The 24,508-nt window shown below is 45.8% G+C and overlaps 2 protein-coding genes and 1 non-coding gene across 12 annotated transcripts in view; 1 reads left to right on the forward strand and 2 right to left on the reverse strand.

The window, feature by feature from the left end:
• Positions 1 to 2,844, forward strand: part of GMPR (guanosine monophosphate reductase) — a 41,383-nt gene extending 38,539 nt beyond the window's left edge. Inside the window, exon 9 of the mRNA XM_059179411.1 lies at positions 2,384 to 2,844. Within this exon, the coding sequence (XP_059035394.1) occupies positions 2,384 to 2,564 (181 nt within the window). The 3' untranslated portion in view covers positions 2,565 to 2,844. The remainder of the gene's footprint in view (positions 1 to 2,383) is intronic.
• Positions 2,845 to 5,525: 2,681 nt separating this feature from the next.
• Positions 5,526 to 24,508, reverse strand: part of ATXN1 (ataxin 1) — a 408,360-nt gene continuing 389,377 nt past the window's right edge. For all 10 annotated transcript variants that reach the window (XM_059179401.1, XM_059179406.1, XM_059179402.1 and 7 more), the window contains one exon: positions 5,526 to 13,558. In XM_059179401.1, the coding sequence (XP_059035384.1) occupies positions 13,028 to 13,558 (531 nt within the window). In that variant the 3' untranslated portion in view covers positions 5,526 to 13,027. The remainder of the gene's footprint in view (positions 13,559 to 24,508) is intronic.
• LOC131834999 (small nucleolar RNA SNORA40) lies at positions 16,388 to 16,512 on the reverse strand. Its single transcript, XR_009355080.1, has one exon. It is a non-coding gene; the product is annotated as a small nucleolar RNA SNORA40 (small nucleolar RNA).

The following is a 24,508-nucleotide window of genomic DNA, read 5'->3' on the forward strand; positions in this document are numbered from 1 at the left end:
TCCCACATGGTGCCCCATGGAGGAGCTGGCGTGGGTAATGAGGGTGGGCAGGGGGTCCGTCACTGCCTCAGTGCCCCCCTGGACCTCTGGGGGCCCCCCTGGACCTCAGAAGCTTCACCCTTTACCAGCCACCACTGACCCTACCCCGGGGCCTGTGTCTGCTATGTGCTGCCACGTTAGGTGGAGCCCTTGTGGTTGGGTGACCGCTAGATGCTTTGCCTGGAGGACACTCGGTACCTCTAGCTACATCTGTTCTGGGTTCTAAGGAAACTAGACCGGAGAGGGCAGACCAGGCTATGCCGCACACAGCAGCTGAGGCACCGAAAGAAAAAAATCCCCTTCTGTCGTTTCAGCAGGGTTTAGACAAAACAGAAAATAGAAGATTCTGGAAGTGGTTTCAGATCTTAGGAGAGGCAGGTGCTAACAGCATTTGAAGCTCAGTCTGGAGGCAGCCGAGCCCTGCAGGCTGCCTCTGTTTTTCTCTGTGTCTCTGTCCCTCCGTGACTCTGCTTCCCTGGCTCCCTCCCCTTTCCCTGGCAGTTTGCTGCCCCCTCCCCACAGTTTCCTCACAATCGTCCTCCTTTGATGGTCGTATTTAATGAAGGTAAAGCTATTTATGCTTTGCTGGTTCCTTCCCAGCCATTAACCATTTACGCCTCACACTGGCCCTGGGAGACAGATCAAAGTACCTTCATTTACCAGACAAGAGGACGTGAACCTCAGCAATAAACGTCTTGCAAAAGGGGCTGTCACCCATCAGCAAAGAGGCTAGATTCTCATCTAGAATGAGATGGCTTTCCATGGCCTGCCTGGGGCTTACTGGAAGTCAGAATCTAGATGACTTCCAGTAAGCCCCAGGCAGGCCATGGAAAGCTTTTTCAGAAGTGAAATGGCGGTCATCGCGGGCACAACTGTGTAGGTGTTGGTCTGTGGTCACGGAGTGCGGGACGTGAGCCGTCTTGGGTGTGGTGAGGGATGGGCGTCAGGAGCTCGATGCTCTGAGCCAGCCCCCGAGGCCAGCCCTGGCTGCAGTCAGTGGTTTAGGGAGGGAGATCTCGTCCCACTTCAGGACCGGCTTGCCTGTGTGGATTCCAAGGCACGAGAGACAATACCATTTTGAAATTCTAGGCGAGGAGCTTCTGATTGAGAGATGCTATCTTTTTTCTAGTTGAGGAGACCAGCTAAAGAAAGCTCCAGAATTTGTTAACCATTAGAATTTCTAGATTGCCTGGGCCTCAGATGAGGGCTAGGGTTTTGCATAGATTGGACATTTCCTTCTGGTAACGCCCCTCCGAAGGCAAGTCTGGACCGCATGTCCCTGCTACCGGGGGGGGGGGGGGCAGGGGGAGGCTTGAGTTGTGCATTTTACAGCTCTTGCTCAACTGAAGCATGGGGCTGCATCCCAATAAACCCATCTTAAGGTAAAAATAGGATAAACTGAAATGAGCTTGAGATGCTGAACCCACTAAACATCCTTGCTTAGCCTGGGCTACCTTTACTTGTGCTCAGAACGCTGACGGTAGCCTGCCATGGGCAAAATCATCCAGCACCGGGCCTGTCTGATAATCAGGGGTTGAAGGTCTCTACTGAGAAACAGACCAGTTGTACGGGTGCAGAGTGCTTGTCCCCCCTCCCAGTCCTCGGGCTGATGTCAGTGCAGCCACCGGGGACCCCCATCACCAGTTAGGATTGTTTGCGCATCACTAGCCTGGGAAAGGATCCAAGTTCAAAATCCGGTTTGCTTTCTACCAAGTGTGTATCGCTCGCCCACTGTGGTGAAGTCAGACCACTGTGAGTGGGAGGCTGGCTGTATTGCTACCTTCTTCCTCCTGATGGTCGTCCTCGAGGACACTTGGGTCTGCTTGGAGAGCTGGCGTGTGGGAGGGCGAAGCCCCGGGCTTCTGTTGTTGATCAGGGAGGGTGACAAGAAGAGATGGTGGCAGGGGTCACTCTAGGTGATCGGCCCAGGCTCCTCTTCCCCTGGGGAATCTGGGGCTTTGGGTCAGGGGGACACTGGTCTCTGGATGAAGCTAGAGGAGAAGGGCGGCATTGGTTTCTCTTAGGGGCAGAGTGGAGGCCCGTAAGTGACGGGGTGCCCCTGAGTGAGGAGGGCACTTTGTGGGGGAAGGTGTGTGTCCCTTCTTCCAAAGCCGCTGGTGCCCCGGGCAGCCGGCAGCAAGGCGGTGTGTTTCGGGAGGGACCTCGCCTTCATCTGAGCTGCTGCTGCGACCACCTACCCCTAGCAGTGTGGGCATTTAGCTCTGGGAGTGTGCCGGGGGGCTGTTGGCTGCTGAAAGGGCTGAAGCTGGGAATAATTCCGGCTGGGTTTGTAAAGGAGGGAAAAAAAAGCCAGATTCAAAGACAAGCTTCTCTTTTCTTGCAGGGCCTCTGAGGGCAAGACTGTGGAAGTGCCTTACAAGGGGGATGTAGAAAACACAATTCTGGATATTCTTGGGGGACTGAGGTCTACCTGCACTTACGTGGGGGCTGCGAAACTCAAAGAGCTCAGCAGGAGGGCGACATTCATCCGTGTGACCCAACAGCACAACAATGTGTTCAGCTAACCCTGAGGATGAGGTGACGTCCGGCTCGAGGCCGCGTCCACGCACACCTGCTTGCCCACCGCCCTCGTGTTCCATCAGAGCTGCTGGCCGCTCCTGAATGGTGGACTACTGCCTCCTGCTCCCCTCCCTGCCCCCTGGAGGCTTTGGGGCTCCCCTGGTGCCTTCCGGGGGCACTGGAAGCAGGGCATTGACTGGGTCAGTGGTCAGAGCCCAGCTGCCTGGAACTCATAACCTCATTGTTAAAACTAACTCACCTTTTCCTTTTCTTTTCTTTTCTTTTCTTTTCTTTTCTTTTCTTTTCTTCTCTTTCTTTTTAAAGAAAAATGGTTTCACTTTAATATAATGCAATTATCTTAAGACTTGGTGGAGTGCTGGAGTTTGCATTTGCTGGAAACAAGTTGTCAGGGGAGCTGGGGGTTTCCTACCTTCTTGCCCTGCTTGGCCGTTAGCAGCTAAGGCATGGCGGGAGGGGAGTATAGGGGTGGCCGGGCCAGTCAGAGCCACTGGGCTCCCCTCTTCTGCTTTTGGTTGCCAGCAAAGGACCAAAGCACCTGACTAGACCCATGAACTTGAAGAAGTGGTCCCCTTTTGGATCTGAGGTATGGTGACGTGTCTCCACCACCTGCATTATATGTGCCTTTTGGAATCAGGTATCTGGCACTCTGGGGTCATTGTTGCTTTGGGGATACCGTCCCTCTCCTGGTTTTTCAGTGAGTTTTGTTTTCCCTCCTCTCTTCCCTCCTCAGTCCCAACCGGTCAGGTTGGCCTCTCTCTTAAAGAGAACAGACATTATTTTGAAGTTCACGAGATGTTTTCTTCAAAGGCCATCCACCAAAAAATTGGCAAGTGGAATCCTTCCTGAAAAACAGCCAAAACCTTGACCAGCAGTTTTCTACAAGTCATTGGTTGAAAATAGGAGTTAGAACTAGTCCCTTGTCAAGGCCATTCATACTTTTGAGGAAGGACCACATGGTGTTCACTGACTGGTGACAATGGTATTTTCTTAGAGAATGGACCCATGGCTTTGGAGGAATCCTGCTGCTGACTATGCTTGTTTGAATAGTGAACATGGCTTTATTAATGATGACTGGCCACTGCTTCTGGAGTGTTCCTTGAGCAGTAGGACTGGAAAGTATATGCAGGCCAGGATGTTTTGCTTTTATTTTCTTTTGAACGAGGCTTAATGAAGCAGACAAAGAGTCTATTTTCCTTGAAAAAGCAAATGACTACCCTGGAGTAGAGAAGGGTCACGCGTGCTGCTGTTTAAGGACAGATTAATGGCCCGAGGCCTGTGGTGAACTGCCACCACATCAAGGGTCCATCCAGCCCATAATGTTCCAGGAGAGTCAGGTCCGTTTGCTGGACCACTTAAAGGTCCAGCAATGTGAACTCTGTTGTCACACTTTTCCCCCACTTCGATCCACTGAGGATAGTTCTTGTACTTGTGGAGACCTAAATGGGCCAGCCTTTTGCGATGAAGGGCTGGAGAATGTTTAACATCAGGAGAGAGATGTGGGGTTTGCCTGGAGGCGCCCCCCCTTCTCTGTTGGCTAGTCTGAGGTTTGAGGCACCTGTGGAAGATAGTTTCTGCTTAAGTCCTTCAGTGTGTTGGTTTTAAGAGATTCTCTGTTGCAAAATAAGGGAGAGAAGGAAAGGAAAGGTCTTAAGCTCATTCCAAATGCACCAGCCGTAGTAAGGGGGACTTTGAGGGCACACCCCTGCCTGAGCTCGGGCTGGCCCCCAGAGGGAGTGGTCTGGGAGGGGGACCCCCAGCAGCCCGCTGGAGGCTGTGCTCTTTTCAGAGACCTGTTGCCCGCTCCATCCAGCTCGTGTACAGATTGTGCATCTTTGTTTCCACGAGCTGGAAGCAGGTCCTTGAGCTCACCTAGTTTTTAGGGAAGTGAATCACTTTGAAGCAGAGATTTTTGCAAAAAAGCACCCCAAAAGCTCCATTATGCTTTGCTTTAATCAGTTCATCTCTGCCTCCCATGTTCAGGGGTGCAGGGGAGCCCCGTGCTTGGGGCACCTTCAGACCTGGTATCAGGCAGGATACCTGAGTGTCTGCTGCAACTTGCAAGCCTTCCTGCGCAGGAGTCCGGGTGGGGGTGGGGGCGGGGGCGGGGTCTGTGAATGAGATGCCCTTCACCTTAGCAGCTCCTGCATGGTGCACCTTTCTTCAGCACTGATATTCACAGCACTCAGGACTTCAACTCTGAGTCCCAAGAGGAGAGTCGGGGCGAGATGCTCCCCAGACGCTCACCAGGAAGGCAGCAAAAGGAAAGACATCACCCCCGCCTCCCTGGGCTCAGAGAAAACTCTGAGTTTGACCCCGAGAATTCCCTTCCACCTCTGCAGCATCTTAAGGCTGGAAGGATCCTATGGCCACATGCACAGAGGGGGCAGAGGGGTTCCCGTGCCTGGGTCCTGGGAGGATTACTTCGTGGGGCAACGGCTGAGTGGGCACCGTGAACGCCCCCAATGCTGTACCCTTGAGACAAATAGACTCCCCCCATGTGCATGCAGGGAGGCCCCTGGCTTGTGGAATTTCTGTCAGGCACAAACTGAAGGAACTTTCCTCTGCAATTAGACCCGGAACCAGCGTACAGCAACATTGTTCCAGAATGTTATCGATGACGCTACAGGAGTCCCATGAAGCTGCCAAATGCTGTTCAGAAACAAATCTCTTGTCAACAGCATGGTTCAGATAGAAATAAAACGCGAACTGAGTAAGTCGAAACATGGGCTGTCGAAATGTGCCTTTTATCGCAGACCTCATGTAGGGTATAACCACAACATCTTGCCTCCCCCTACTTCCCCCTCCAAAAAAGCAGTAGGAAAACCGGTGCCTTGTGACCCTCCCAAGCACACACCGACCCGGTGCTCATAGTTGGGGCAAAGTGCGGGATTCCATTTTTTCCTCAGTTTCCTCTTCTCTTCAAGGATCTGACACAGAAGCACACGTTTGCAATTGGCACTGTTATTTTATTAGTACGAGTATACTGAAACAATAAACTTGTACTGGTATACAGACAATTTATTTAAAACAATTTTGTTCAAATTTTGAATCAAACATTGTTTTATTATAATAATGAAATAATTTCTACCTAGAAAACCTGCAAGCACCATCAAAGAAAGGGACCATAAAATTCAATAAACAGACTCGAGTGTATCCTACAAATAGACACACCACGATTAGAAAATAGAATATGAATTCTTCCATTTTTTTTAATATTTGTTTTAAAAAAGCTAGTGCAAGTACAATATTTTACACTGGAATTACAGAGAGTATGCACGCATATGGAAAAAAGTTCTCCTGTCACAATAAAAGCTCTTAACTATGTATGCACTTAAAATTTTCTTTTCAATAAGGTGCAAAACATTCCTTCCCTAGTTCTCCTCTGTACTGGCCATATCAGTCTGATAGTGCCCTCAAAGTTCTGGCGTCTCTTTTCCCTTGGCCGGTGGGAGGCATACAATTGGAAGTTCGGCGGGTAATGATCTGATTGTAAAACGGACTAAGGTACGAATCTCGGAGATGGCCCTGGGGCCAGAAGTTAGGACTGTCTTACCCAAAGGCCCCCCAAAATACTGGGCAGGGTTCTCCTGAAACCTCCATTCACTTTACACTAAATGGGTTTACAGGTGAAGACCCAGGAGGAAGAAACGGCCCTAATAAGCCAAAAGGGCAGTATTCACAGAACTGAACATAACAGGTGTTAAGTTCAAGGTTCACTGACTGAACAATTTACCCCACTCCTGGACCCAAGAATGCCTTAAAGATTCAGTGGTTCGGGTAAGAACCAGAGGATACCTACACCCCCGACTTCTTGGTAACTGCTCTGTAAAGACCTGGCTCTAAGCCAGTGTCCGGCATCTCAAGACTTGACATTCTGGAGGACAGGATGTTACCCCGGCAAGGATTACTGTAAACAGCACTTCCAACGCAGGCCTTCAGACTGGCCATGGAAAAGGAGACAGGCTCGTTGGCTATCCAGACAGCAAACGAACACACAAACTAAAGGGGAAGAAAACGGGCAAAGTCTCCAATTATCTGCAGTGGAAGACTTAAGTCCTTTCAGATAAGAAAAGTTACGGAAATTCTTAGAGACCCTTACCGTATACCTACTACCTATCGGCCAAATGCACTTAATTTTAATACAGCTGAACCGTTTGTATGCAAGTCACGAAGGACATGAAAAGCTGAAGCCACTGTCCACTCCCGTCATCGTACAGGTGAACGTCAGCTACCAGAAGCCTTGCATTTTAAAGAGTAAGGGAGGGGCTGAGATCCTGAATTTAAGAACTGTATGTGGGTGTATTTAATGCTCCCGCGCGGCTGTCCAGTTTCCACTGGCTGCCTTGATTTGGAGACAAAATGGGACTCTTCTGAAAAGTTGCTCTACATTGATTTTAGCCTCAAGATTAAAGGAAAAAAACCCCCAAACTAAAGTAAAACGAGGCATTGAAATTGAAGTACATGTTTGAGCCCCCCATTTAAATGAGGTGTCGGGGGGCGGGGGGAAGAAGACTGAGCGTTGTTTGTTTGTTTGTTGTCCTCATAATGAGTTCTGTTTTTCTGGTAGCTAGGATCTCTTGTTACAAACACTTCTTGTTCAGGATTATATTCTTTGGGTTTATTGGAACAAGAAGTGCGGAGCATGTCAAAAGTGATCTCTGAAGAAAAAAGGAGTTGCAAGGACTTGAGAGTTTAAACCAAGAAAGGAGCTCAGAGAAGTACTTTCAGCACAGGAATGAACAGTATTCTCAAATTGCAGAATACAGAGTTGCCCTCCCTCAGAAGAGGGCTCTATGTAACAAAAACATAAAGGAAGTGTGGGTATAGTTTAAGAGCCTTTTCTGTAGTAATTCTTCCAGGCCATAACCTCACAAATCTGATTATTTGAGACAAAACAGTTTTCTATATACAAAAAACAAAAACAAAACCAAAAAAAAAAAAAAAAAAAACAAAACCAAAAAAAACCCCAAACATGTAACTTTCAACCTTTATGCTTTTTTTTTTTTTTTTTTTTTTTACAAACAGGGTATGAAACTCATTGTTTCAACAGATCCATGTCTTAGAACACTGAATGAATCATTTCGACATTCATTTTTCTTTTGTGCAATTTTCAAGAACATTACCTGTACTCCTCAAAATGAGTGCTTCAAAATTTTTTCTTCTTCAGCTTCTCAAATTAGGTGTACATTAAAAAAAAGAGAGAGAGAGAGAGAGAGAGAAAGCAAGTTCCCACAAGGTATAGTGCTACAAGAAAAGATCCTATCCCGTAAGGTAACATATTTGAAGCGAGGTCATCTATGTAAAAGAAATCTCAGCTCCGGAGTGGAGGTGTGCAAATTCTTTGGAATTTCCCTATCAACAGAAACACAACACTGTCCGTGAAAAAAAGAGGAAACCAACCCAACACAATAGCATATGCACGTATGTGCTTTATAAAAAAGTATATTTTCTGTATATTTATTACTTGATGTGTTCCTAAATTCTCTATTTCAGAAATTCTGGGTTAAAAACACAAAGGTGGAAGCAAAGGCTTCCAGTCCACTTTAAAAAAGAAAGCGTAACTTCCTTTCCTTTTAGATCCCCACCGAAGGCGCTGGATTGGGCGCTGGATTGAGACGGCCGGCCCGTCTTTCACCTGGAATCATCGTGGGTGACTAGGAAACAGAAGTGCAAAGCCTTCTGGGAGAGAACAGACCAGTTTGTCGAGCTGCTTGTGGGTTCCGGAGACGGTAGCCATGACAACCAGCACAGCTCACAAAGCCTGGCCTCCCGTCCCAAGAGCTCTGCTGCTTCTCCCACATCTGAAATAGCATGGCATTAGTGTCTTCAAAAGCATTTTGAGATTTTTTTTTTTCTCTACGAAAGAAATAGGTTTCCTTAGCAGTCACGGATGTTAAAAGGGTACTGTCAATTGTTTCCTTAAAAAACAAACAAACAAAAAGAATTCCAAAGCGACAACAACAAAAATAAATTTTGGCAACACATTTCAGTAAAGATCAAAACTATGTGCAAAGAGTGAATTTTATGATTACTAGGAGCTACTGTTCCTCATGAACACGCAGCATGATATTGCAATGTATGCCGTATCTAAGGGGTAATCCACACGATGCAGGAAATCTACACATTCCTCGGAGTTATGCAACCGTACTCCAGAGCAGGCGAAATGCTGCTTCTGGACACACCAGTGTGCCACACACACGCCAGCCCCGTCCCTGAGTAAGAGGTGAGAAAGGTTTCGCAGAGTTCCTTGTAGGGGAGAGAAGAGGGATGCTGCCACTTCCTCGTGGGGGGAGAAAAGCGCAACACACTCACCTAACAGAAAACACAGGGGCACCATTCAGAGTCAGCAATGGGGATCAACAGCCACGGGAGAAAAAAAAAAAAATCCCATACCAGGCCAGGTTGAGTTGGCGGGGGCGGGGGGGGGGGACACCAAAAAACTGACCGACATAGAAAATTATCCCCAAGTCTGAACAAAAATGCAATTTGGATTTCCACTTTACAAGGTTTGAGGTAAGTGGCATCCTACTCTGTATCCCCCACCCCCTCCCCAATGTGGCCCAAACAAACTTGAAATGATTCTTAAGTGAGACATCCTAAGGAACAGTCATTTAACGTATTTAGAAATCCCTATAAAGAGAGGTTCCTGTTTGTTGGTTTCTTTTCTTTTTTTTTTTTCCTTTTCGCCCTGACTGATTTCTTGGTGATTGTGTTTCGTTGTAAACGCAAAAGGCCTGCTGTTAGTACTTTAGAAATGGAAAACAGGAGAGAAAGAAAGAACTAAAGATGGCTAACTATTGCAACGTGGACACCGTACAGAGGCACATGGCTGATCCTCGTTAAGCTTTTCGGCAGCGGAGAATATCTACGCCTGTCATTGTTAGGTTTGCTACACAGGAGTGGGGACCAAGGCCACCCCGGGCTCACCAATGTCTGCCAACGAGACGAGGTTCCCTGTCCTCTGGATGTTCTTCCTATTGAAGAGAAAGCTGCCGCAGAGGACCGGTAACCATTGTTTGCAGGTGGCCCCTCCATGGCCACTGGCCGCATGTTCACAGCGTGCACACACACAAGCACACACACACATCGGGCCACACTTCCTGTCCATGCCCAGAGGAACGGCTCAAAGCATCAAGGACACAGACCGAGGAAGGAGGAACCTGCCCGCTCTGGAAAACACCGTGGAGATGGAATGGGTCGATCCTGGTTCTAGTTGCTCCTGGGGGCACCTGAGAAACGAACCTGCCTCTGCCCTCTCCATACTGCACACTATTCCTCGTGGCCACGGGGAGACTGCAGCTCATCCCTTGCTCTCCTCCAGTGGCTCTTTTCCGCAACGTGGTGACAGACACAAGGGGCTCCCGAAAGCTCCCAGCCCCAGCCCCAGCCCTCCACATCCTGGGCGGGAGCTCGCTGTGGGAAGCTCTCCCCTTCCTGGTTCCTCCCCTCCAGCCCCTCTCTGGCCAGAACAGGGATGATGGGCCCAACAGGGGATGAGTGTTCCCTAGAGCACACTGGTCGGGCCTCTTGGCACGGGAGGTATTGCACGTGCTACAAAAGCCAAGAGAATGAAATGGGACAATGTTTAGAGAGAACCCATGACTGTGTTATTCCTATACCTGAAATAGAAGCACAAAAATTAATGGTGATGTTCCTATTGCTGCAAACCATGTATGTTTTCCCATTTTAGTGTCGGGTGTTGAGGATCCAGTTAGTTCAGTACTGGAAGTTAAACTGAAAGGTGGTGTGTGTGTGTGTGTGTGTGTGTGTGTTTCTGCGTCCACGTGAGTTTCTGTAAATAGTGGTACTGATGAGGACAGAGTCTCTATATGGTAGCCCCGTATTCCTCTTACCATCAAAGGTTACAGAAGGAAAAGAAAAACAAAACCTAATCATTGCAAGTGCCCTGAGCAGAATATATGGAAGATTAAGCAAGTTCTCTGAGCAGAAACGTTAAAAAAAAAAAAAAAAATACAGCACTAAATAAGCAGTATGACCCCAAGTATGGGCTCACCCAGCTCTCTGTCAGCATGCTGAGAGGGTAATGAAATCCACAGAAAGTCAAGGACCAGTTCTAGCTGTTCTAAACCTATTCAAATGTTTTTGGTACACCCCAGAAAACGGTTTATAAATATCATTAGTTCTGGTGAGAGCTCAATATAATGAAATACTCGACAGCCAAAATGTGGGTCGACATCAGAATTTTTTTTTTCAAATTTGTGAAATGCAAGAAGTACTCCTTTCAGTGGTAAAAGAAAAATCCAATTAAGTACTTAGTATTTGTTCAGAGAGACTGCAGCCATTCCAAGTAAGAATATTTAAAAATTTCTCCCTACTTATAAAACTATTTTTTTAAAAAGCACTTTAAGACACTCACTCAAAACCCACAAACAATGTTTCAGGTCTCTGGGGATGAAAATTTTAAACTGTGAAATATACCCTTTCTGGGTTTGTACCAAACATGAAAATCTTGATTTGATTTCCGGTGGAAAAAAAAAAGTCATTCTGAAAATAACAGTAATTTCAACAATGATAAAGTAATTTTTTTAAAAAAACTTGATCACATATATAAATGTCTTTATGGAAAACTTTCTTAATGAGTCTGAAGAAAATTCTCAGAGTTGTCCTGCTATGACCTTTTTTTTTTTTTTTTTTTTTTTTTTTTTTTTTTTTTTTGTGACAGATGTGGTAGAAAGACCAAAATGAATTTTGAAAGGAACATAACCTTATAAAACGGCCTAGAGTTTAGGCAGGTTAGAAAGTAATTTTGCTACATTTATTTATGCTCGTTAAGTCCCCCAAACCTTTCCCACAATGTTATTGGATAAAAACTGCAGGAATATCACACAAATCATAAACTCAAGATGTGCAAATTGCAAGGCTCTTTAAAAGTTCATCTTAAAAAGAAAAACACTGGACAAAAATGAGTATTCTTTTTTCCATTCCTTTTCTCTCAGTTTCTCTGCCAGCTCTGCATAGGCCTTTAATTCTTTCTCAAACATCAAAGTGAAAAGTGCCTTCTGTGAGGCGGTACTCGGTGGCCATTGTCACGTACTAGTTCATAATTCACATTCACCCCTTTAAACCACATTGAAACTTCCAATATCTTGCTCGTGAGAAACTCTGCAGAGCTGAAATGTAGTTACAGTGTTGGAAAAAAAAAAAGAAAGCAACTTAGTTTTTTTGTTTTGTTTTGTTTTTTTCTTCCCAAAGAGTTTAAAGGGAGATACAGTACTTGTTGAATGATAGACCAAGATGCTTGGTAATAAAGTGTGAACAGCATTTTAAGTGCTTAGAGATAGTAATATATATGCTCATCTTCAAAATCTAATTCCTCAGTCACACTGGAATCTGAAAAAAGTGGCACCCGAGTTGTCCATAGTCATGAACTATAAACAGTACTAAAGTTAAAAGACGAGATTTGCAAACCCAATGCAAGAGCTCCCGCGGCTCTCTGAAGGGCAGTTCGCGCCTACCTCTTGGGAGCGAAGTCAAAGTGATAACCTGATTGGTTTTCCTAACACTGCACGGAATCCAGAGTGGGTGTCCGCCCTCTGCCACCCCGGCCGCCGCCCCACCCACCCCCACTCCCCACCGTGCGGGGCACTGGCCAGCAGGAGCTGCCCAGCCCACCGGGACACCCCGGAGACATCACTGCGCTAGTAAAGCAGAAACGAAATCCCACGTGTGGCAGTTGCTCTAAAAAAATATCAGTGCAGTCAGGCCCCATAGGGGGAAATATATATCTATAGGATTAAAAGTTGCTTTTATTGTAAAATATGTTGGTGGGTGGGGGGGGGAAGGATCTTCTGCACGGTTAGCTTCCCATCTGCTGTCTGAGTGAGGCCCCCGATCGGGCCCTGCTGAGTTCCTGTGTTGGTTTTGCCGGGAGAACCTCACCAGGACCTTCCCCCTGGACCTCCAGTCCCACGCTGAGGGCCGGAGAGAGTGGGCCGGAGGGAGGCAGAGGGAAGGGGAACCTCCCTGGCCATGCACCTGTGCCCCCCACGTGCACGCACCCCCGCGGGAGCACACGCACGCGCGCACGTCCGCACCCCGGACTGCTCCCTGCCCCGCAGAACTTCTCTGGGAAAGCGGCGGAAGTCAGCGCCTGGTGGAGGCTTCTGTGTGGCTGGAAAAGGCAGGTGCTCGGAAGCCACATTTCGTTTCTACCAGGACGCCCCAGAGCCTGCGCGGGGAGGGAGGGGGGGGTGGCCTGCCCTGGCCGTCCCCCCTCCACCCCCCAACCTGCCACTGTCACTGCCAGACACTCCCGGAAAAGCAAGTGCACCCATCTCCTGCGCACCGCCGGCTGTAACTCTAATGACAAGGTTAGAACAGAAACCTAAAGAGGGTAACATGTAAATACTGTGTTATTTAGCCTACAGTACAGTAATCTGGATACAAATGATAAGGGAGAGCCGAATTTCCTTTCCCCACACTGCCTCTACTTGCCTACATTAGACCGGCCTTCAATGCAAATCTTAACCTCCTGAGGAATTAGAGAAGGCTTAGGAAGAGTCAAAGGTGGCTCGTCTTCTGACTTCTCCAGTTTGCGGGTCTCCGGAGCCGACCACCTCCTCTTCCTCGTTGCCATGGGCTTGCTGGGTTCTGTTTTGGTGAGCAAGGGCGCTGCGGGCAATCCTATTTTCTCCGGAAACTTGAGTTCGCCATTCTCAGACAGCATCTGGGCACTTCCCTGGTTGATGCCGTTCTCCTGCTCGGCGTACCTGTGTCTGCTGCCTGCCAGGATGTCGGTCTTTGAATGCTTCAGCAGGACGCTGGCGGGATCCACGGGCGGGCCCTTTTTAACAGAGCCGTTCTTCAGGTTCTTGAGGGTCAGCGAGATGCAGACATCCCCAACTGAGAGTTTGGAACACGGCAGATCAAAGAGCTGGCTGGTTCTCTCCGGGCAGCAGGATGACCAGCCCTGTCCAAACACAAAAAAAGGGTACTCTACCAAAACCTCCACGCTGACCTGTGGAAACAGTGAGAGACAGGGAAAAGAGCAGTGAAGACATTTTCTTCTTGTTTTAGGTCATACACATCCACATGTGCATGAGCCAGATTTGGGAGGATGCGAGAAGACTTAGCTCTTCTTCCTCATCCACCAATACAAGCCTCATCCACCAACACACACAATTGAGGCTCTTAATTATTGACCACGTATGGGTGTTGGTTAGGCGCCAGTAAAAGCCCCTTTAGTGTTCAAAATATTATATTATTTTATTTTTTAAGATTTTATTTATTTGTCAGAGTGAGCACAGGCAGACAGAGTGGCAGGCAGAGGCAGAGGAAGAAGCAGGCTCCCTGCTGAGCAAGGGGCCCGATGTGGGACTCGATCCCAGGACGCTGGGATCATGACCTGAGCCAAAGGCAGCTGTTTAACCAACTGAGCCACCCAGGTGTCCCTCAAAATATTATTTTATGAAGTATCAGCTTTCTAGCTGGCCTCCTTTAGAACAGATGGATGGGCCCCCAAGGATGCGGAACAGGTACTTAGGGTTCAGCACTGAGCAAGTCTCTGTTGGTGACTGGAGCTCAAGATACAGTCCTGCACTTTATCCGCTCACTGGGTAAACACTATTCTCATGTATAACAGAGCTAATTAGAGTGAACTTGTATCCAGGCTCCCGTAGGCAGCGCTTACCTGTTTATCATTGTATCCCTTGCTCCGAAAAGGGACCCTGGCACATGGTTGAAGCTTCGTATTTATTGGATAATGAGTGTGTATTCAGGAACTGAGGGGAGCAGAACCACTGAAGGCTGGAGTAAAGAGGAAGAGCTTTCCTGGGACCCCGAAGGCTGGGCAGCATATGGAGAGGTTTGAGGAGTGGACAGTGTTGGGTAGAGGGTAAAATTTAGGACACAGAGGGCTCGTGGACTTGGCCCATCCAAGGTCAAGTACCAGGTATTCGAATGAGCCTGTGCACTGGTTTGAAGACAGATATCTAAAGTGGGGGAAGCTCAGTATCCTCTCAAGAGTTTGCTGTTTTCTCTACCACCATGTGCCATGTGCGCACTGTGCTAAGGAAATAAACTGAAAATCCAGTCCTAAAGTAGTTCACAATCAGGTGGGCAAACGGGCACGTGAACATAATTGCGGATCAACGTGGTGAGTAGGATTATAATACCTGAATACCAATATTAAGTTGCTGGAGGGCAGAGGAAAGGCATAGGCCAGTTTGAAGATGAGGTGACTCAAAGAAGTCTTCCCGGGTAAGAATACACGGTGCTAAGTTTTGAAACACTGGGGGGTGGAGTACAGGTGTGGATGCAAGGAGAAGACACTCCTGGAAGTAGGGATAGGTGAGCAAAGGCAGGGAGATAGTGTCCAGTGAAAATCCTACTGTTACCATTAAACCAGGCTGAAAGGCACTTGAGGTTCAAACAGTTTAATTTTCATAGAAATTTATTATCTTTGACTTTATGCTATATAAAAAAAGAAAAAAAAAACAATGAAGTAGGTTCAAAGAGTCAGTTTCCAATAGCTTTTCTCAGGGTGGTACACTAGATAGTCTGGAACACTCTTCTCACTGAGGACAACTAAATACTCTGAACAAAAACCAAGCAAACAAAAACTAAGAGAAAAATGTAAAACATGATTTTTTTTTTTTTTATGGCATTAGACAGAAAATAAGATAATGAAAAACCACGGGGTAAGGCTCAGAAAAGGGTGATGGTTGAGAGATTTAAACCTATTTTCCCCCGAGGGCATCTGCACATTCCAAATTTGAGCAGTTTCAAAACCAAGTAGACCTCTGGTAATCTCCAGGGGATGGGGGAGGGGGACAGTAGGGAATGAAATTCAGGGTCTACCCTTCTGGTGTGCTAAGGCAGGCTGCTTTCCGGTGAGCACCATTTTTTTGGGCTGTGACCCCAAAGTGCTGAGTGCTGTACTCTAGGAGTAAGGTGAACCAGAAGTAGACAGGCCCTCTCAAGGTCCGAAGCTCAGATTTTGATCATCTTAGCCCCTAAAATTGGGTTAAGGTCATGAATTATTTCCACAGTTTTTCAAATAAAAGACACTCAATTAAAAAAGAGGGACAAAGTCCATGAACAGACCAGAGGACATGAATAAAAAACCAATAGAAACAACAGATAATAGAAACAGACCCAAAGCCCGGGGGTAGGGGTCTTCTGAGGTAGAGGCATCAGACACAGACTTTAAAATGACCTATGTTTATAATATTAAAGGAGGTTAAAGACAAGCTTGAGGATTTTGGTAGAGAACTAGAATCTGTTTTCAAAAGATCATGGAAATTTTGAATAAAGAAACATACATTCACTAAAATCAGGAGAACACAATGGATTTTCCAACAGAATAAATGTGGGTCATGACAGAACTGGTGAAGTGGATTCCTGAGCTGCTGCTTTGGAAGAAACTATACAGAATGAGACATAGAGACCAAAAAAAAAAAAAAGAAAAAAAAAAAAGTTAGCACAGAGGAGAGGTGAGAGACATAGAAGACACCTTGAGAAGCCCTAACAGACACGTAAGTTGAATCATACCAGGAGGAGAAGGAGATAATGGGGCAGAATGAATATTTTTGAGGAGACAATAGCTTGGAATTTTCCAAAATTGGTATAAGAAAATAATCTGCAGATTCAAGAAGGCCTAACCCCCAAGCAGGAAAAAGAAAAAGAAGTTCTTACCCCAGCAGGGCACAGTTTAACTGCTACAAACCAAAGACAGGAAAAGAAAATTCCTGAAGTCTCCAGAATAAAATATACATTACCTCCAAATAGACAACAATTAAATTCATAGTTGACTTCTCACTAAAAAGAAAGGAACTGTTTTCGGAATCATGTGCCTTCTCACCTGATCAAAACTCGCACTGAACAATGAGTTCTGGGTTGCAAAAGAGGATTTGTTTTTCCCACTTGTCTAAGTCTTTGTCTATGAGCTAAACGAAACCAAAAGCAAGAAGTCTGTCCGTATTCAAGCGGAGATCAGAGAAGCCCAACCATAAGAAGTGTGGGCTGACTGACAGCGACAACTGTGGGTTGAACAAAAGTTCTTTGTAAAGGGGTTATTTTGAAGATTATGATTCCCACTTTGGAGGAGCTAAGGTGATCGGCAGTGGAAGGACTCCCATGTGAAATGCCTTAAATAAAAATGTACTGACTTAAAAAAATGGAACTGTTTTGTTTAGAAGACAATGGGATATCTTTAAAACACTTAAGAAAAAGACTTGCCAATCAAGTCTTTGGTCAAAAAGAGCCTTCAGGAAGGAAGGCAAAATACATTTTTCAGAAAAACAGTAATTAAAAGAATTAACCACTAATAGATATGCACTAAAGAAAATACTACTGAGTATTCCTTATATAGAGAAAAAAAATCAATCTAGATGGAAGTTTGTAGATGCAGAAAAGAATAAGGAACAATGAAAATGGTAGATGTAGGTAAATCAAAATAATATTGACTATATATAATAATATTTAAAATGTTTTGTTGAATTTTATATGCAGGCACACATACACAAACACAGAAGTAATTAAAATATCATCCTCCCAAACCCTAAAAAGTAGTAAATTTCCATGTGATATGCACTGTGGCTTTCTATTTTACCTACTTTATCTTTTTTGGTAACTATGATTGGTTTAGTTGTACACACACTTCTTGAATGATATATTTTATTTGTTTCATAAAAGTCATAAGTATTTTTAGAGGGAACAACTAGAGTGAATATTGAAGTTTACTACTCTAGTGCGTGTGTGAACGTGAGCCCATATAAATGTGCGTATTTTCAGGGGGAAATTGTTCTGAGCTATATTAACAACATAAAGAGAGCTAAACATTTTTGAGTGTCTACCACCTGTCAAACATTTAGGTACAAACTCCCCCAAAAGTATTTTGTTTATGCTCACAGCAGATTAGTGAATAAAAAGTACTAGTGTTCCAATTTTACAAATAAGGAACTACAGTCTCAGAGAGATTAAGTCACTTGCCTAACATCCTAACGAATAGTGATTTAATCCCAGTCTTTGGTCCCCCAAACCCATTTTCTTTCCCTTTGATCCTATCTCTGCCCCTGTGAACAAAGATACTACAATGCCATAAAAGAGATGAATGTAACATTTCTACTACCCCCACCAGTGAGAAATATTAGCTGAAATAAGTAAGATCCAATGGCACAAGCTCATTGCTTTATTTCATGGTTCAGCAAATCGTGGAATAGTGTCTGCCCTGTACCTACTCATACAATTCTAATCTCCTTACATAATGGGTGAGGAGGCTGATATTTAATTACAGAACTACATTATATCTCACACACATATGTATTTGCATTTTTGTATGTATGAAGATAGCTACAAGTTACAGTGTCAGATGGGTATGCCCAGCCAATTCCAAGTGGGAGGACCATAAATCCGGTCTCAAACCCCTTAGAGCATTAACATCATATGCCATGCAGAAGGAACAAATCCTACTTGAAGTGGGGATTGTTTAGTTGCAATTGAAAGTCACAGAAACAGAGTTCTCAAGTGTAAAGACCTCCTAAGAATCTGTTTGCCTATCCCCACTTAACACTGGTCAGAGGTAATGTGATGTCTGTAACACTACAAACCCTACTTCTAAACACACTGCCTCTAGTATGCTTTGCATTTTCCTACATGATCCCCTGTACTCGGGTAGAGTCTGTCTCCTTGCCGACACCTGCTAATGGTCAAGTTCTTGATGTGTGAGCCCTATTGTATGAACTCCTCCGAGTGGCCAACATTTCAAGCTCTGAATGTCACATTTACTGTATCCTTGTAGACAAATCTAACTGAAAATGTCCACACGTTACCAAGTATCTGTAGATGCATTTTTAAGATGAAGTATCTCCAAGGCCTTTATGAGAGGTAACATTACTGATCACTCCGAAAGCTATGCTGGAGACATATATGCTTCCCATTAGACGGATCATAATTTTTTTTTTTGGGGGGGGCACTTTGAAAGCCCCTTATTACTCTTTTATCTCAACACTCCCAAGACAAGTCTTAGAATTAAATGTTGTAATGTGGTCCGTAGCTTGAAGAGCCTACCTAAAAATTCATGAAAGTGACAAGGCGAGAAAAGAGCATTTGAGCCCTGGACTAAAAAGAGCTGATAATAATAGAATTTATTTTTAACCTGGTTAGGTTGGGGGAAGATCTTCTCCACCATTTCAAAGGCTTGCTTTGGGTCCCTTCCTCCTAAATTCTAGCTTTGTCTCCTTCCAGAGAAGCTCTGCTGTCCTGGGAAAGGCATCACATCACACATTCTCAGCTGGGTCTATGCAAATTAGGAGCAAAAGACTATTCAGCTGATCTGATTGTTGTAAGCAATAGGCAGGAGAGCTCTGGCCGAATGTTATTTTTGTTCTCACTAATTACTTACCCTCGCTAATATTTATCCTCACTAATATTTTTCTCCTCCCTAATTATGTAGACTGAATTATCTAGATAATGCATTTTGGGGGTCTGCATCTATGTGACCTCAAATAAGTTTTTTCCTCTTTCTTTGGTGGAAGTCAAACTCTTACTGCACATATCTCAAATAAGCCCACTAATGTCTTCACAACAAATCTATTTTTATTTCATAATTGGGTTTGTCAGGAGGACACAAACCTTCTTAAAGGTTAACTGATCATTAACAGTTAATGAAGAAATCACACCGAGGGCTTTTTTGGTGGGAATATAGATGGTTAGGTTAATCTCCTTGGAATCCCCTTGGCGAGGAGCATTACCTACCTCAAAAACCCTGTCCTGTTTTGGAGATGAAATAAAGAAGGTGGGATTTTGTGACATGAGGTTACTTGAAACCAGAATGTTCAGTCTGTGAACTGCTTGAATCTGAGGCCCACGTGGGTCGTCCCCAATGGTGTCAGGAACTTCAAGATATTATTGATTGAGTATACATGCTCCAGAGTTTACGGTTTTAGTAATGTTCAATACGTAGCCCTGAGTACCTGCTAAGTGTTTGGGACTACAAAAGAGTACCTCTGGTTGAAGATCCAGTTCTTGCCTTCCGTGGGGGAGATAGAACATGCGCACGAAACAAGAAACTTCACAAGGGCAGAGTTGGACAGTGGCAGCCATATTATCTGATGATATCCACTAGGGTGTCTACTGGCAACTCAAACTTCACGTGTTCCGGATAGCCCTACCGGTATGCCCTTGCTCTGGTGTACTGGTGCCTGCTTGTTCTTCATCTCCATGAAGGGCATCCCCACTCTTCCAGGAGTTTGGGTCAAAGTGCTGGGAATCATACTTTACTCAGCTCTTTCTCACCCTGCACATCTCCAAATTATAAGCAAATCCTGTTGGTTCCATCTTCCAAATGTATCTAGAATGAGACCATTTCTTCTTGCCTCCACCACCACTTTCCTGGCCAAGCCAGCTTCCCACTGGGAGAAAATGCCGCCACGAACAAGACAATATGGTCTGCATACCGCCCTGCCACCAGTCCCTGCACTGTAGTGACCATGATCTCCTCGTTGAACTCTGAAAGACAGGAGACTCCAGGTCTGTGCATCTGCTGTTTCCTCCATTTGGGATCCTTCCTGCCCTGTGTACTGCTGCCTCCCATTCCCCTTTCCAGAGAGAGCCTCACAGACCACCACCCTATTTAAAGTAATGACCCTCCATCCCCAGTATTCCTATCCTCTCTCGGCTGCTTTATTTTTTTCCCCATAGCACTTATTATACTTGCTTATGTATTTGTTTGTGTCATCTCTTTCCCCAAACTCCCCCAAGACTCTATGCTCCACGAGGGTGCAGATATTGCCTGCTTTGCTCATTGTTCTCTCACCAGAGTGCAGAATACTTCCTGGAGTGTAATAGGTGCTCAATAAACATCTGAAAGCATAACCAGTTCTGTGTTCGCTTTCCCTACGTAAGAACACTGCAATGGCACGAATGGCCAACAGAGGTCAATGTTTAGACACCGGAAGGCTCTGCCTGTCCTTGTTTCTTTTCACTAACTGGGACTAAATTGGATTTCCGGTCCTCTCCAGGGAGAGGCGTGGAGCCTTCTCTGGGTCTGTCTCACCCCTGAACAGGCAGCTTTCTGGGCTGAGTGACAGCTGCCTCAATTCATCTTGATTTCACCGAATCACACTGTAGATGCTTTCTCTCCACTCCTGAGTTCCCTTTTACTCTTTCGGATGTGCCAATAATCATTAATTCATTTTACGATCATGCTGGGGTTCAAAGAGCCTCTGATGAAACCCCAAGGAAAATACATTCGGGAGGGCAGTGCCATATAAAACCCAAGCATGTTACATAACTTCTGGCTGCTCAACACGGCCCGTTTTTTTTTTTTTTTTTCAACCCATAAATACATTCTTTTCCAAACACTTTGAGCAGTCTGCAGGATGAAATGTGAGCATGAACAGCCTTTGTCCTATGTCAGCTTGAGGCCCCTCTGCCTTTCATCTTTGGATGCCTTGTAGCCAGCACCTCTCCTTTTTAGGGGCGGGTCACCTCCCATCCTTCTCCACCCTTTCCTGCCCTCCTCCTGCTGCGGCAGGCACACCCGTTAGCTCAGGGCTGCTTCTCTGAGAAATCTGCCCACCCCTCCTTCTCTCCAGCAAACCTCCCCACCACCGACCCCCCGCAAATCACCTCCTTTAAAACGATCACTTCCAATTTCTATGCAGGATGAAAGCACCAAGACAGAGAGGCAACACATCCTCGCTTCTGGGCTGATGATTATTTATTCAATGTCACCTTCCTGGTCTGGCTGATGACTGGCTTTTCAGATCATTTTTAGCTCTTCTGTGTATAAGCTTAATAAAATTCTCTTAACTACTTAGTCAACAACTACCATATCTGAACACTGTATACGTATCTACATATTTATGCTTTTGCATGTATATTTCAATCTTAGATTGGTGCTATGTCTATATACACACATATGTACATATCACCAAAAACAAGATATAAAGAAAACAAAACGTCTGTTGTTTAAATATGTCTCCCCTTTCCTCCACGAGAATCCCTGCTTTCACGAATGTGAAAGGCATCTGTTTTACGAACCATTTCTGCTTGATACTGTCCCAAATGTACAAATTCTGTCCCTCCCTGGGATCAGGGAGATGGCTCAGAAGCCGGGCTTCAGTCGACAGGGCTGGCTTTTGGTGAAATTATTAAGTTGGGAATTGCCAACTTGGTCTACAAGTGAAATACTTGATCCTGTTTTACCAGGAGGGGAAAAAAAAAGAAAAAGAAAAAACCAATCTGCTTTCCTTGAAGGCCAGTGTGCATGATTATGTTCTCAACACGGAGCAAAGATGACCAGGATAAGCGAGAGACCCATTTACGCCAGTGTTTAAAAATCATTAATAAAAACAGTCACAACTCTTCAGTCGAGTGTAAGAGTATCTGTGAGCATTCTATTTAAAACATTTAATCACGTTAAATGCTAAAACCTGACTCAGTCGTTGGCGGAAGCGTTTCAGGGTTGTTCGGTAAACCCACACAATGGCTCAGAGACGCCCCCGAACACAAATCCCAAATGACACGTTGGGTTCTCCTCATATGCTGCAGGCTGGCTCCCAGAGCCTACACTGTAGGGAGACCCCATTATGATCTGACTCAACAGGAGGCTGGAGCAGCTCTCAGGCACACCGAATTCTCTCCCACCTGCCTTCCCCTTTTAGGGTCCTAAACGGTGTGCCTTCGGAAAACAATGTATTAGTCTCTGCTAAAAAGAAATGAGCGATCAAAGCCACTAAGAGACAGGGAGGAACCTTAAATGCATATGGCCAAGTGAAAGGAGCCAGTCTGAAAAGGCTACCTAGTGTGTCATCCCAGCGATAGAACATTCTGGAAAAGGCAGAGCCACAGAGACGAGAACAGATGAGTGGCTGGGTTGCCCAGACTCTGGGGGTGGGGGTGGGGATGGGCAGGAAGCATAGGTGAAACGGAAATTTTTAGGGCAATGAAGGTACTCTGAATGATACAGAGGTGTATAGATGACATGGTGCGTTTGTTGCCATGTCTCTACGCCACAGCACGGAGAATGAGCCTTAACATAAGTTATGGTAAAATCACCTATCGGTCCTGGCTGATGCTTTGTCACACACACGCACTATACATATGCACGACTTTAACAACAGGGGAACCTCCGTGTTTGGGAATCCCTCTACTTTCTGCTCGTTGTTTTTTCTTTTTTAAACTTAAAACTATTTTAAACAATAAAGTCTATTAATTAAAAATCAGCTATAACCAACAATGAGAGTCTGCTTCCCTAATACATGTAAGGACCCCCAACCCCGTTGGGGGCGTGTCTATTACACATGGGCTGAAAAATAGCTTTTTCCTTTTTCTTTCCTTTTCTTTTCTTTTCTTTTCTTTTTTTTTGGAGGGGTACACAGGCACATCAACAGAAATGTGCTCTGATACCATTTCTTTCTGTTGGAGGCTTATCACCGACTGCTGGACCACAGCCCCAGCGCAGGGCTTTCTCACATGGGAGAGGTCACTACCTATTTTTTGATACATTTGGATTCATTCCCACCAAGCCCCGCATGTGAAATGCTGGCAAGTCAGTTTGCCTTGGCTGCTAAGGGACCATGCAGACTTCTGTGCTGCTCGCATGAGGTTTGGCTATTTTTAGGCATCAGCTAATCCATTAAAGCATAATGTTGCCACTGATGAGTCATAGAACCCAGCAGTGGAATTAGAAAGAGAAGCATGAAAGAAAAGCCGTCGGCCGACGTGCAGGAAGCACATCATTGTAACACACTGTACTAGCGTGTCTGCACACACGCACACACACACATGCACACACATGCACCCTCCCCCAGCCCCCCACCCCCCACCCCCCACCTGCTCAGCTACAAAAGATAAATGGCACCGAATACGAGCCAACCTCCAAGGAGGTAAAAGGAAGCAGTCACCTTGGAAGGATCTGGGAAGTGAGAGACAGCAGCTCGCCAGTGAGGAAAGTCACAGTCCAAGGAAAGTGTCACCCCAGAGCACTTTGCAAATAAAATTTACTACCATGCTACTGAGTAGGTTTTGCATACTCCTGAGCAAAGCTGAGCCTGGGGAGCAGGAGACAGAGGGATAGGGAGGCTGCTCACAGGTGGTGTGTGTTTGCTGGCTGGAAGTGGAGGGGGTGGCATCCTGGGCAGAGGCTTGCCCAGGGGGCGCCTGGCAGAAGAAAGGCGCATGGAACCTCTATTTCGGGGGCTCTTACTGACGGGGATGGCAGGGCCGCCAATGCACTCCTCCAGGCCAGCACACGCTCTGAGAGATACAGCAGGTGCCTGTACAACTGCCTTACAGGAGGGCGTTTAGCTCTTCCTGGAGAAATAGCGGTGTGGGTGCTCTGGAACTCCATCCTTTTTCCTGGACTTTTCTGGACCGCCTCTCCTTTCATAAATTCTTTTTTAGACCATGAAGCCTTCTATTTATTTTTTCAGAATCTAACATTTCTCCCTCTCTCTTTTTAAAGGCTTACTTCTGTTAGAGAGAGTGAGAGCCCAAATGGGAAGGGCAGAGGGAGAGGGACTCAAGCAGACGCCGTGCTGAGCGGGATACCAGATGTGGGGCTCGATCTCGTGACCCTGAGAGCCCGACATGAGCCAAAACCAAGAGTCCACCGCTTAACTATGTCACCCAGATGCCCCTAACCTTTCTCTTCGCAGGGCCAAAGCCACCTAAACGGAAGCAGGGAAGGTCACTGATGCTGTCAGGGGCTTACAGATGCTACAATACTGACTACTCCGGTTCCTTTGGATACATTTTCTTCAATCCTTACAACAACCCTCATTCTTTCCACTATGTCAGAGGACCGGAAGGCTGAGGTAGTTTGTGCAATCAATACAGAATTTGTGCACTAATTTGCACACAATTTGCACAAGGTTCCAGTGCTCAGGAATTTGTGCACTAATTTGCACACAATTTGCACAAGGTTCCAGTGCTCAGGAGGGATGGGAGAGAGATTCGACTT

Source organism: Mustela lutreola, chromosome 6 (assembly GCF_030435805.1).
Source record: "Mustela lutreola isolate mMusLut2 chromosome 6, mMusLut2.pri, whole genome shotgun sequence".
In the NCBI taxonomy this organism is placed as follows: domain Eukaryota; kingdom Metazoa; phylum Chordata; class Mammalia; order Carnivora; family Mustelidae; genus Mustela; species Mustela lutreola.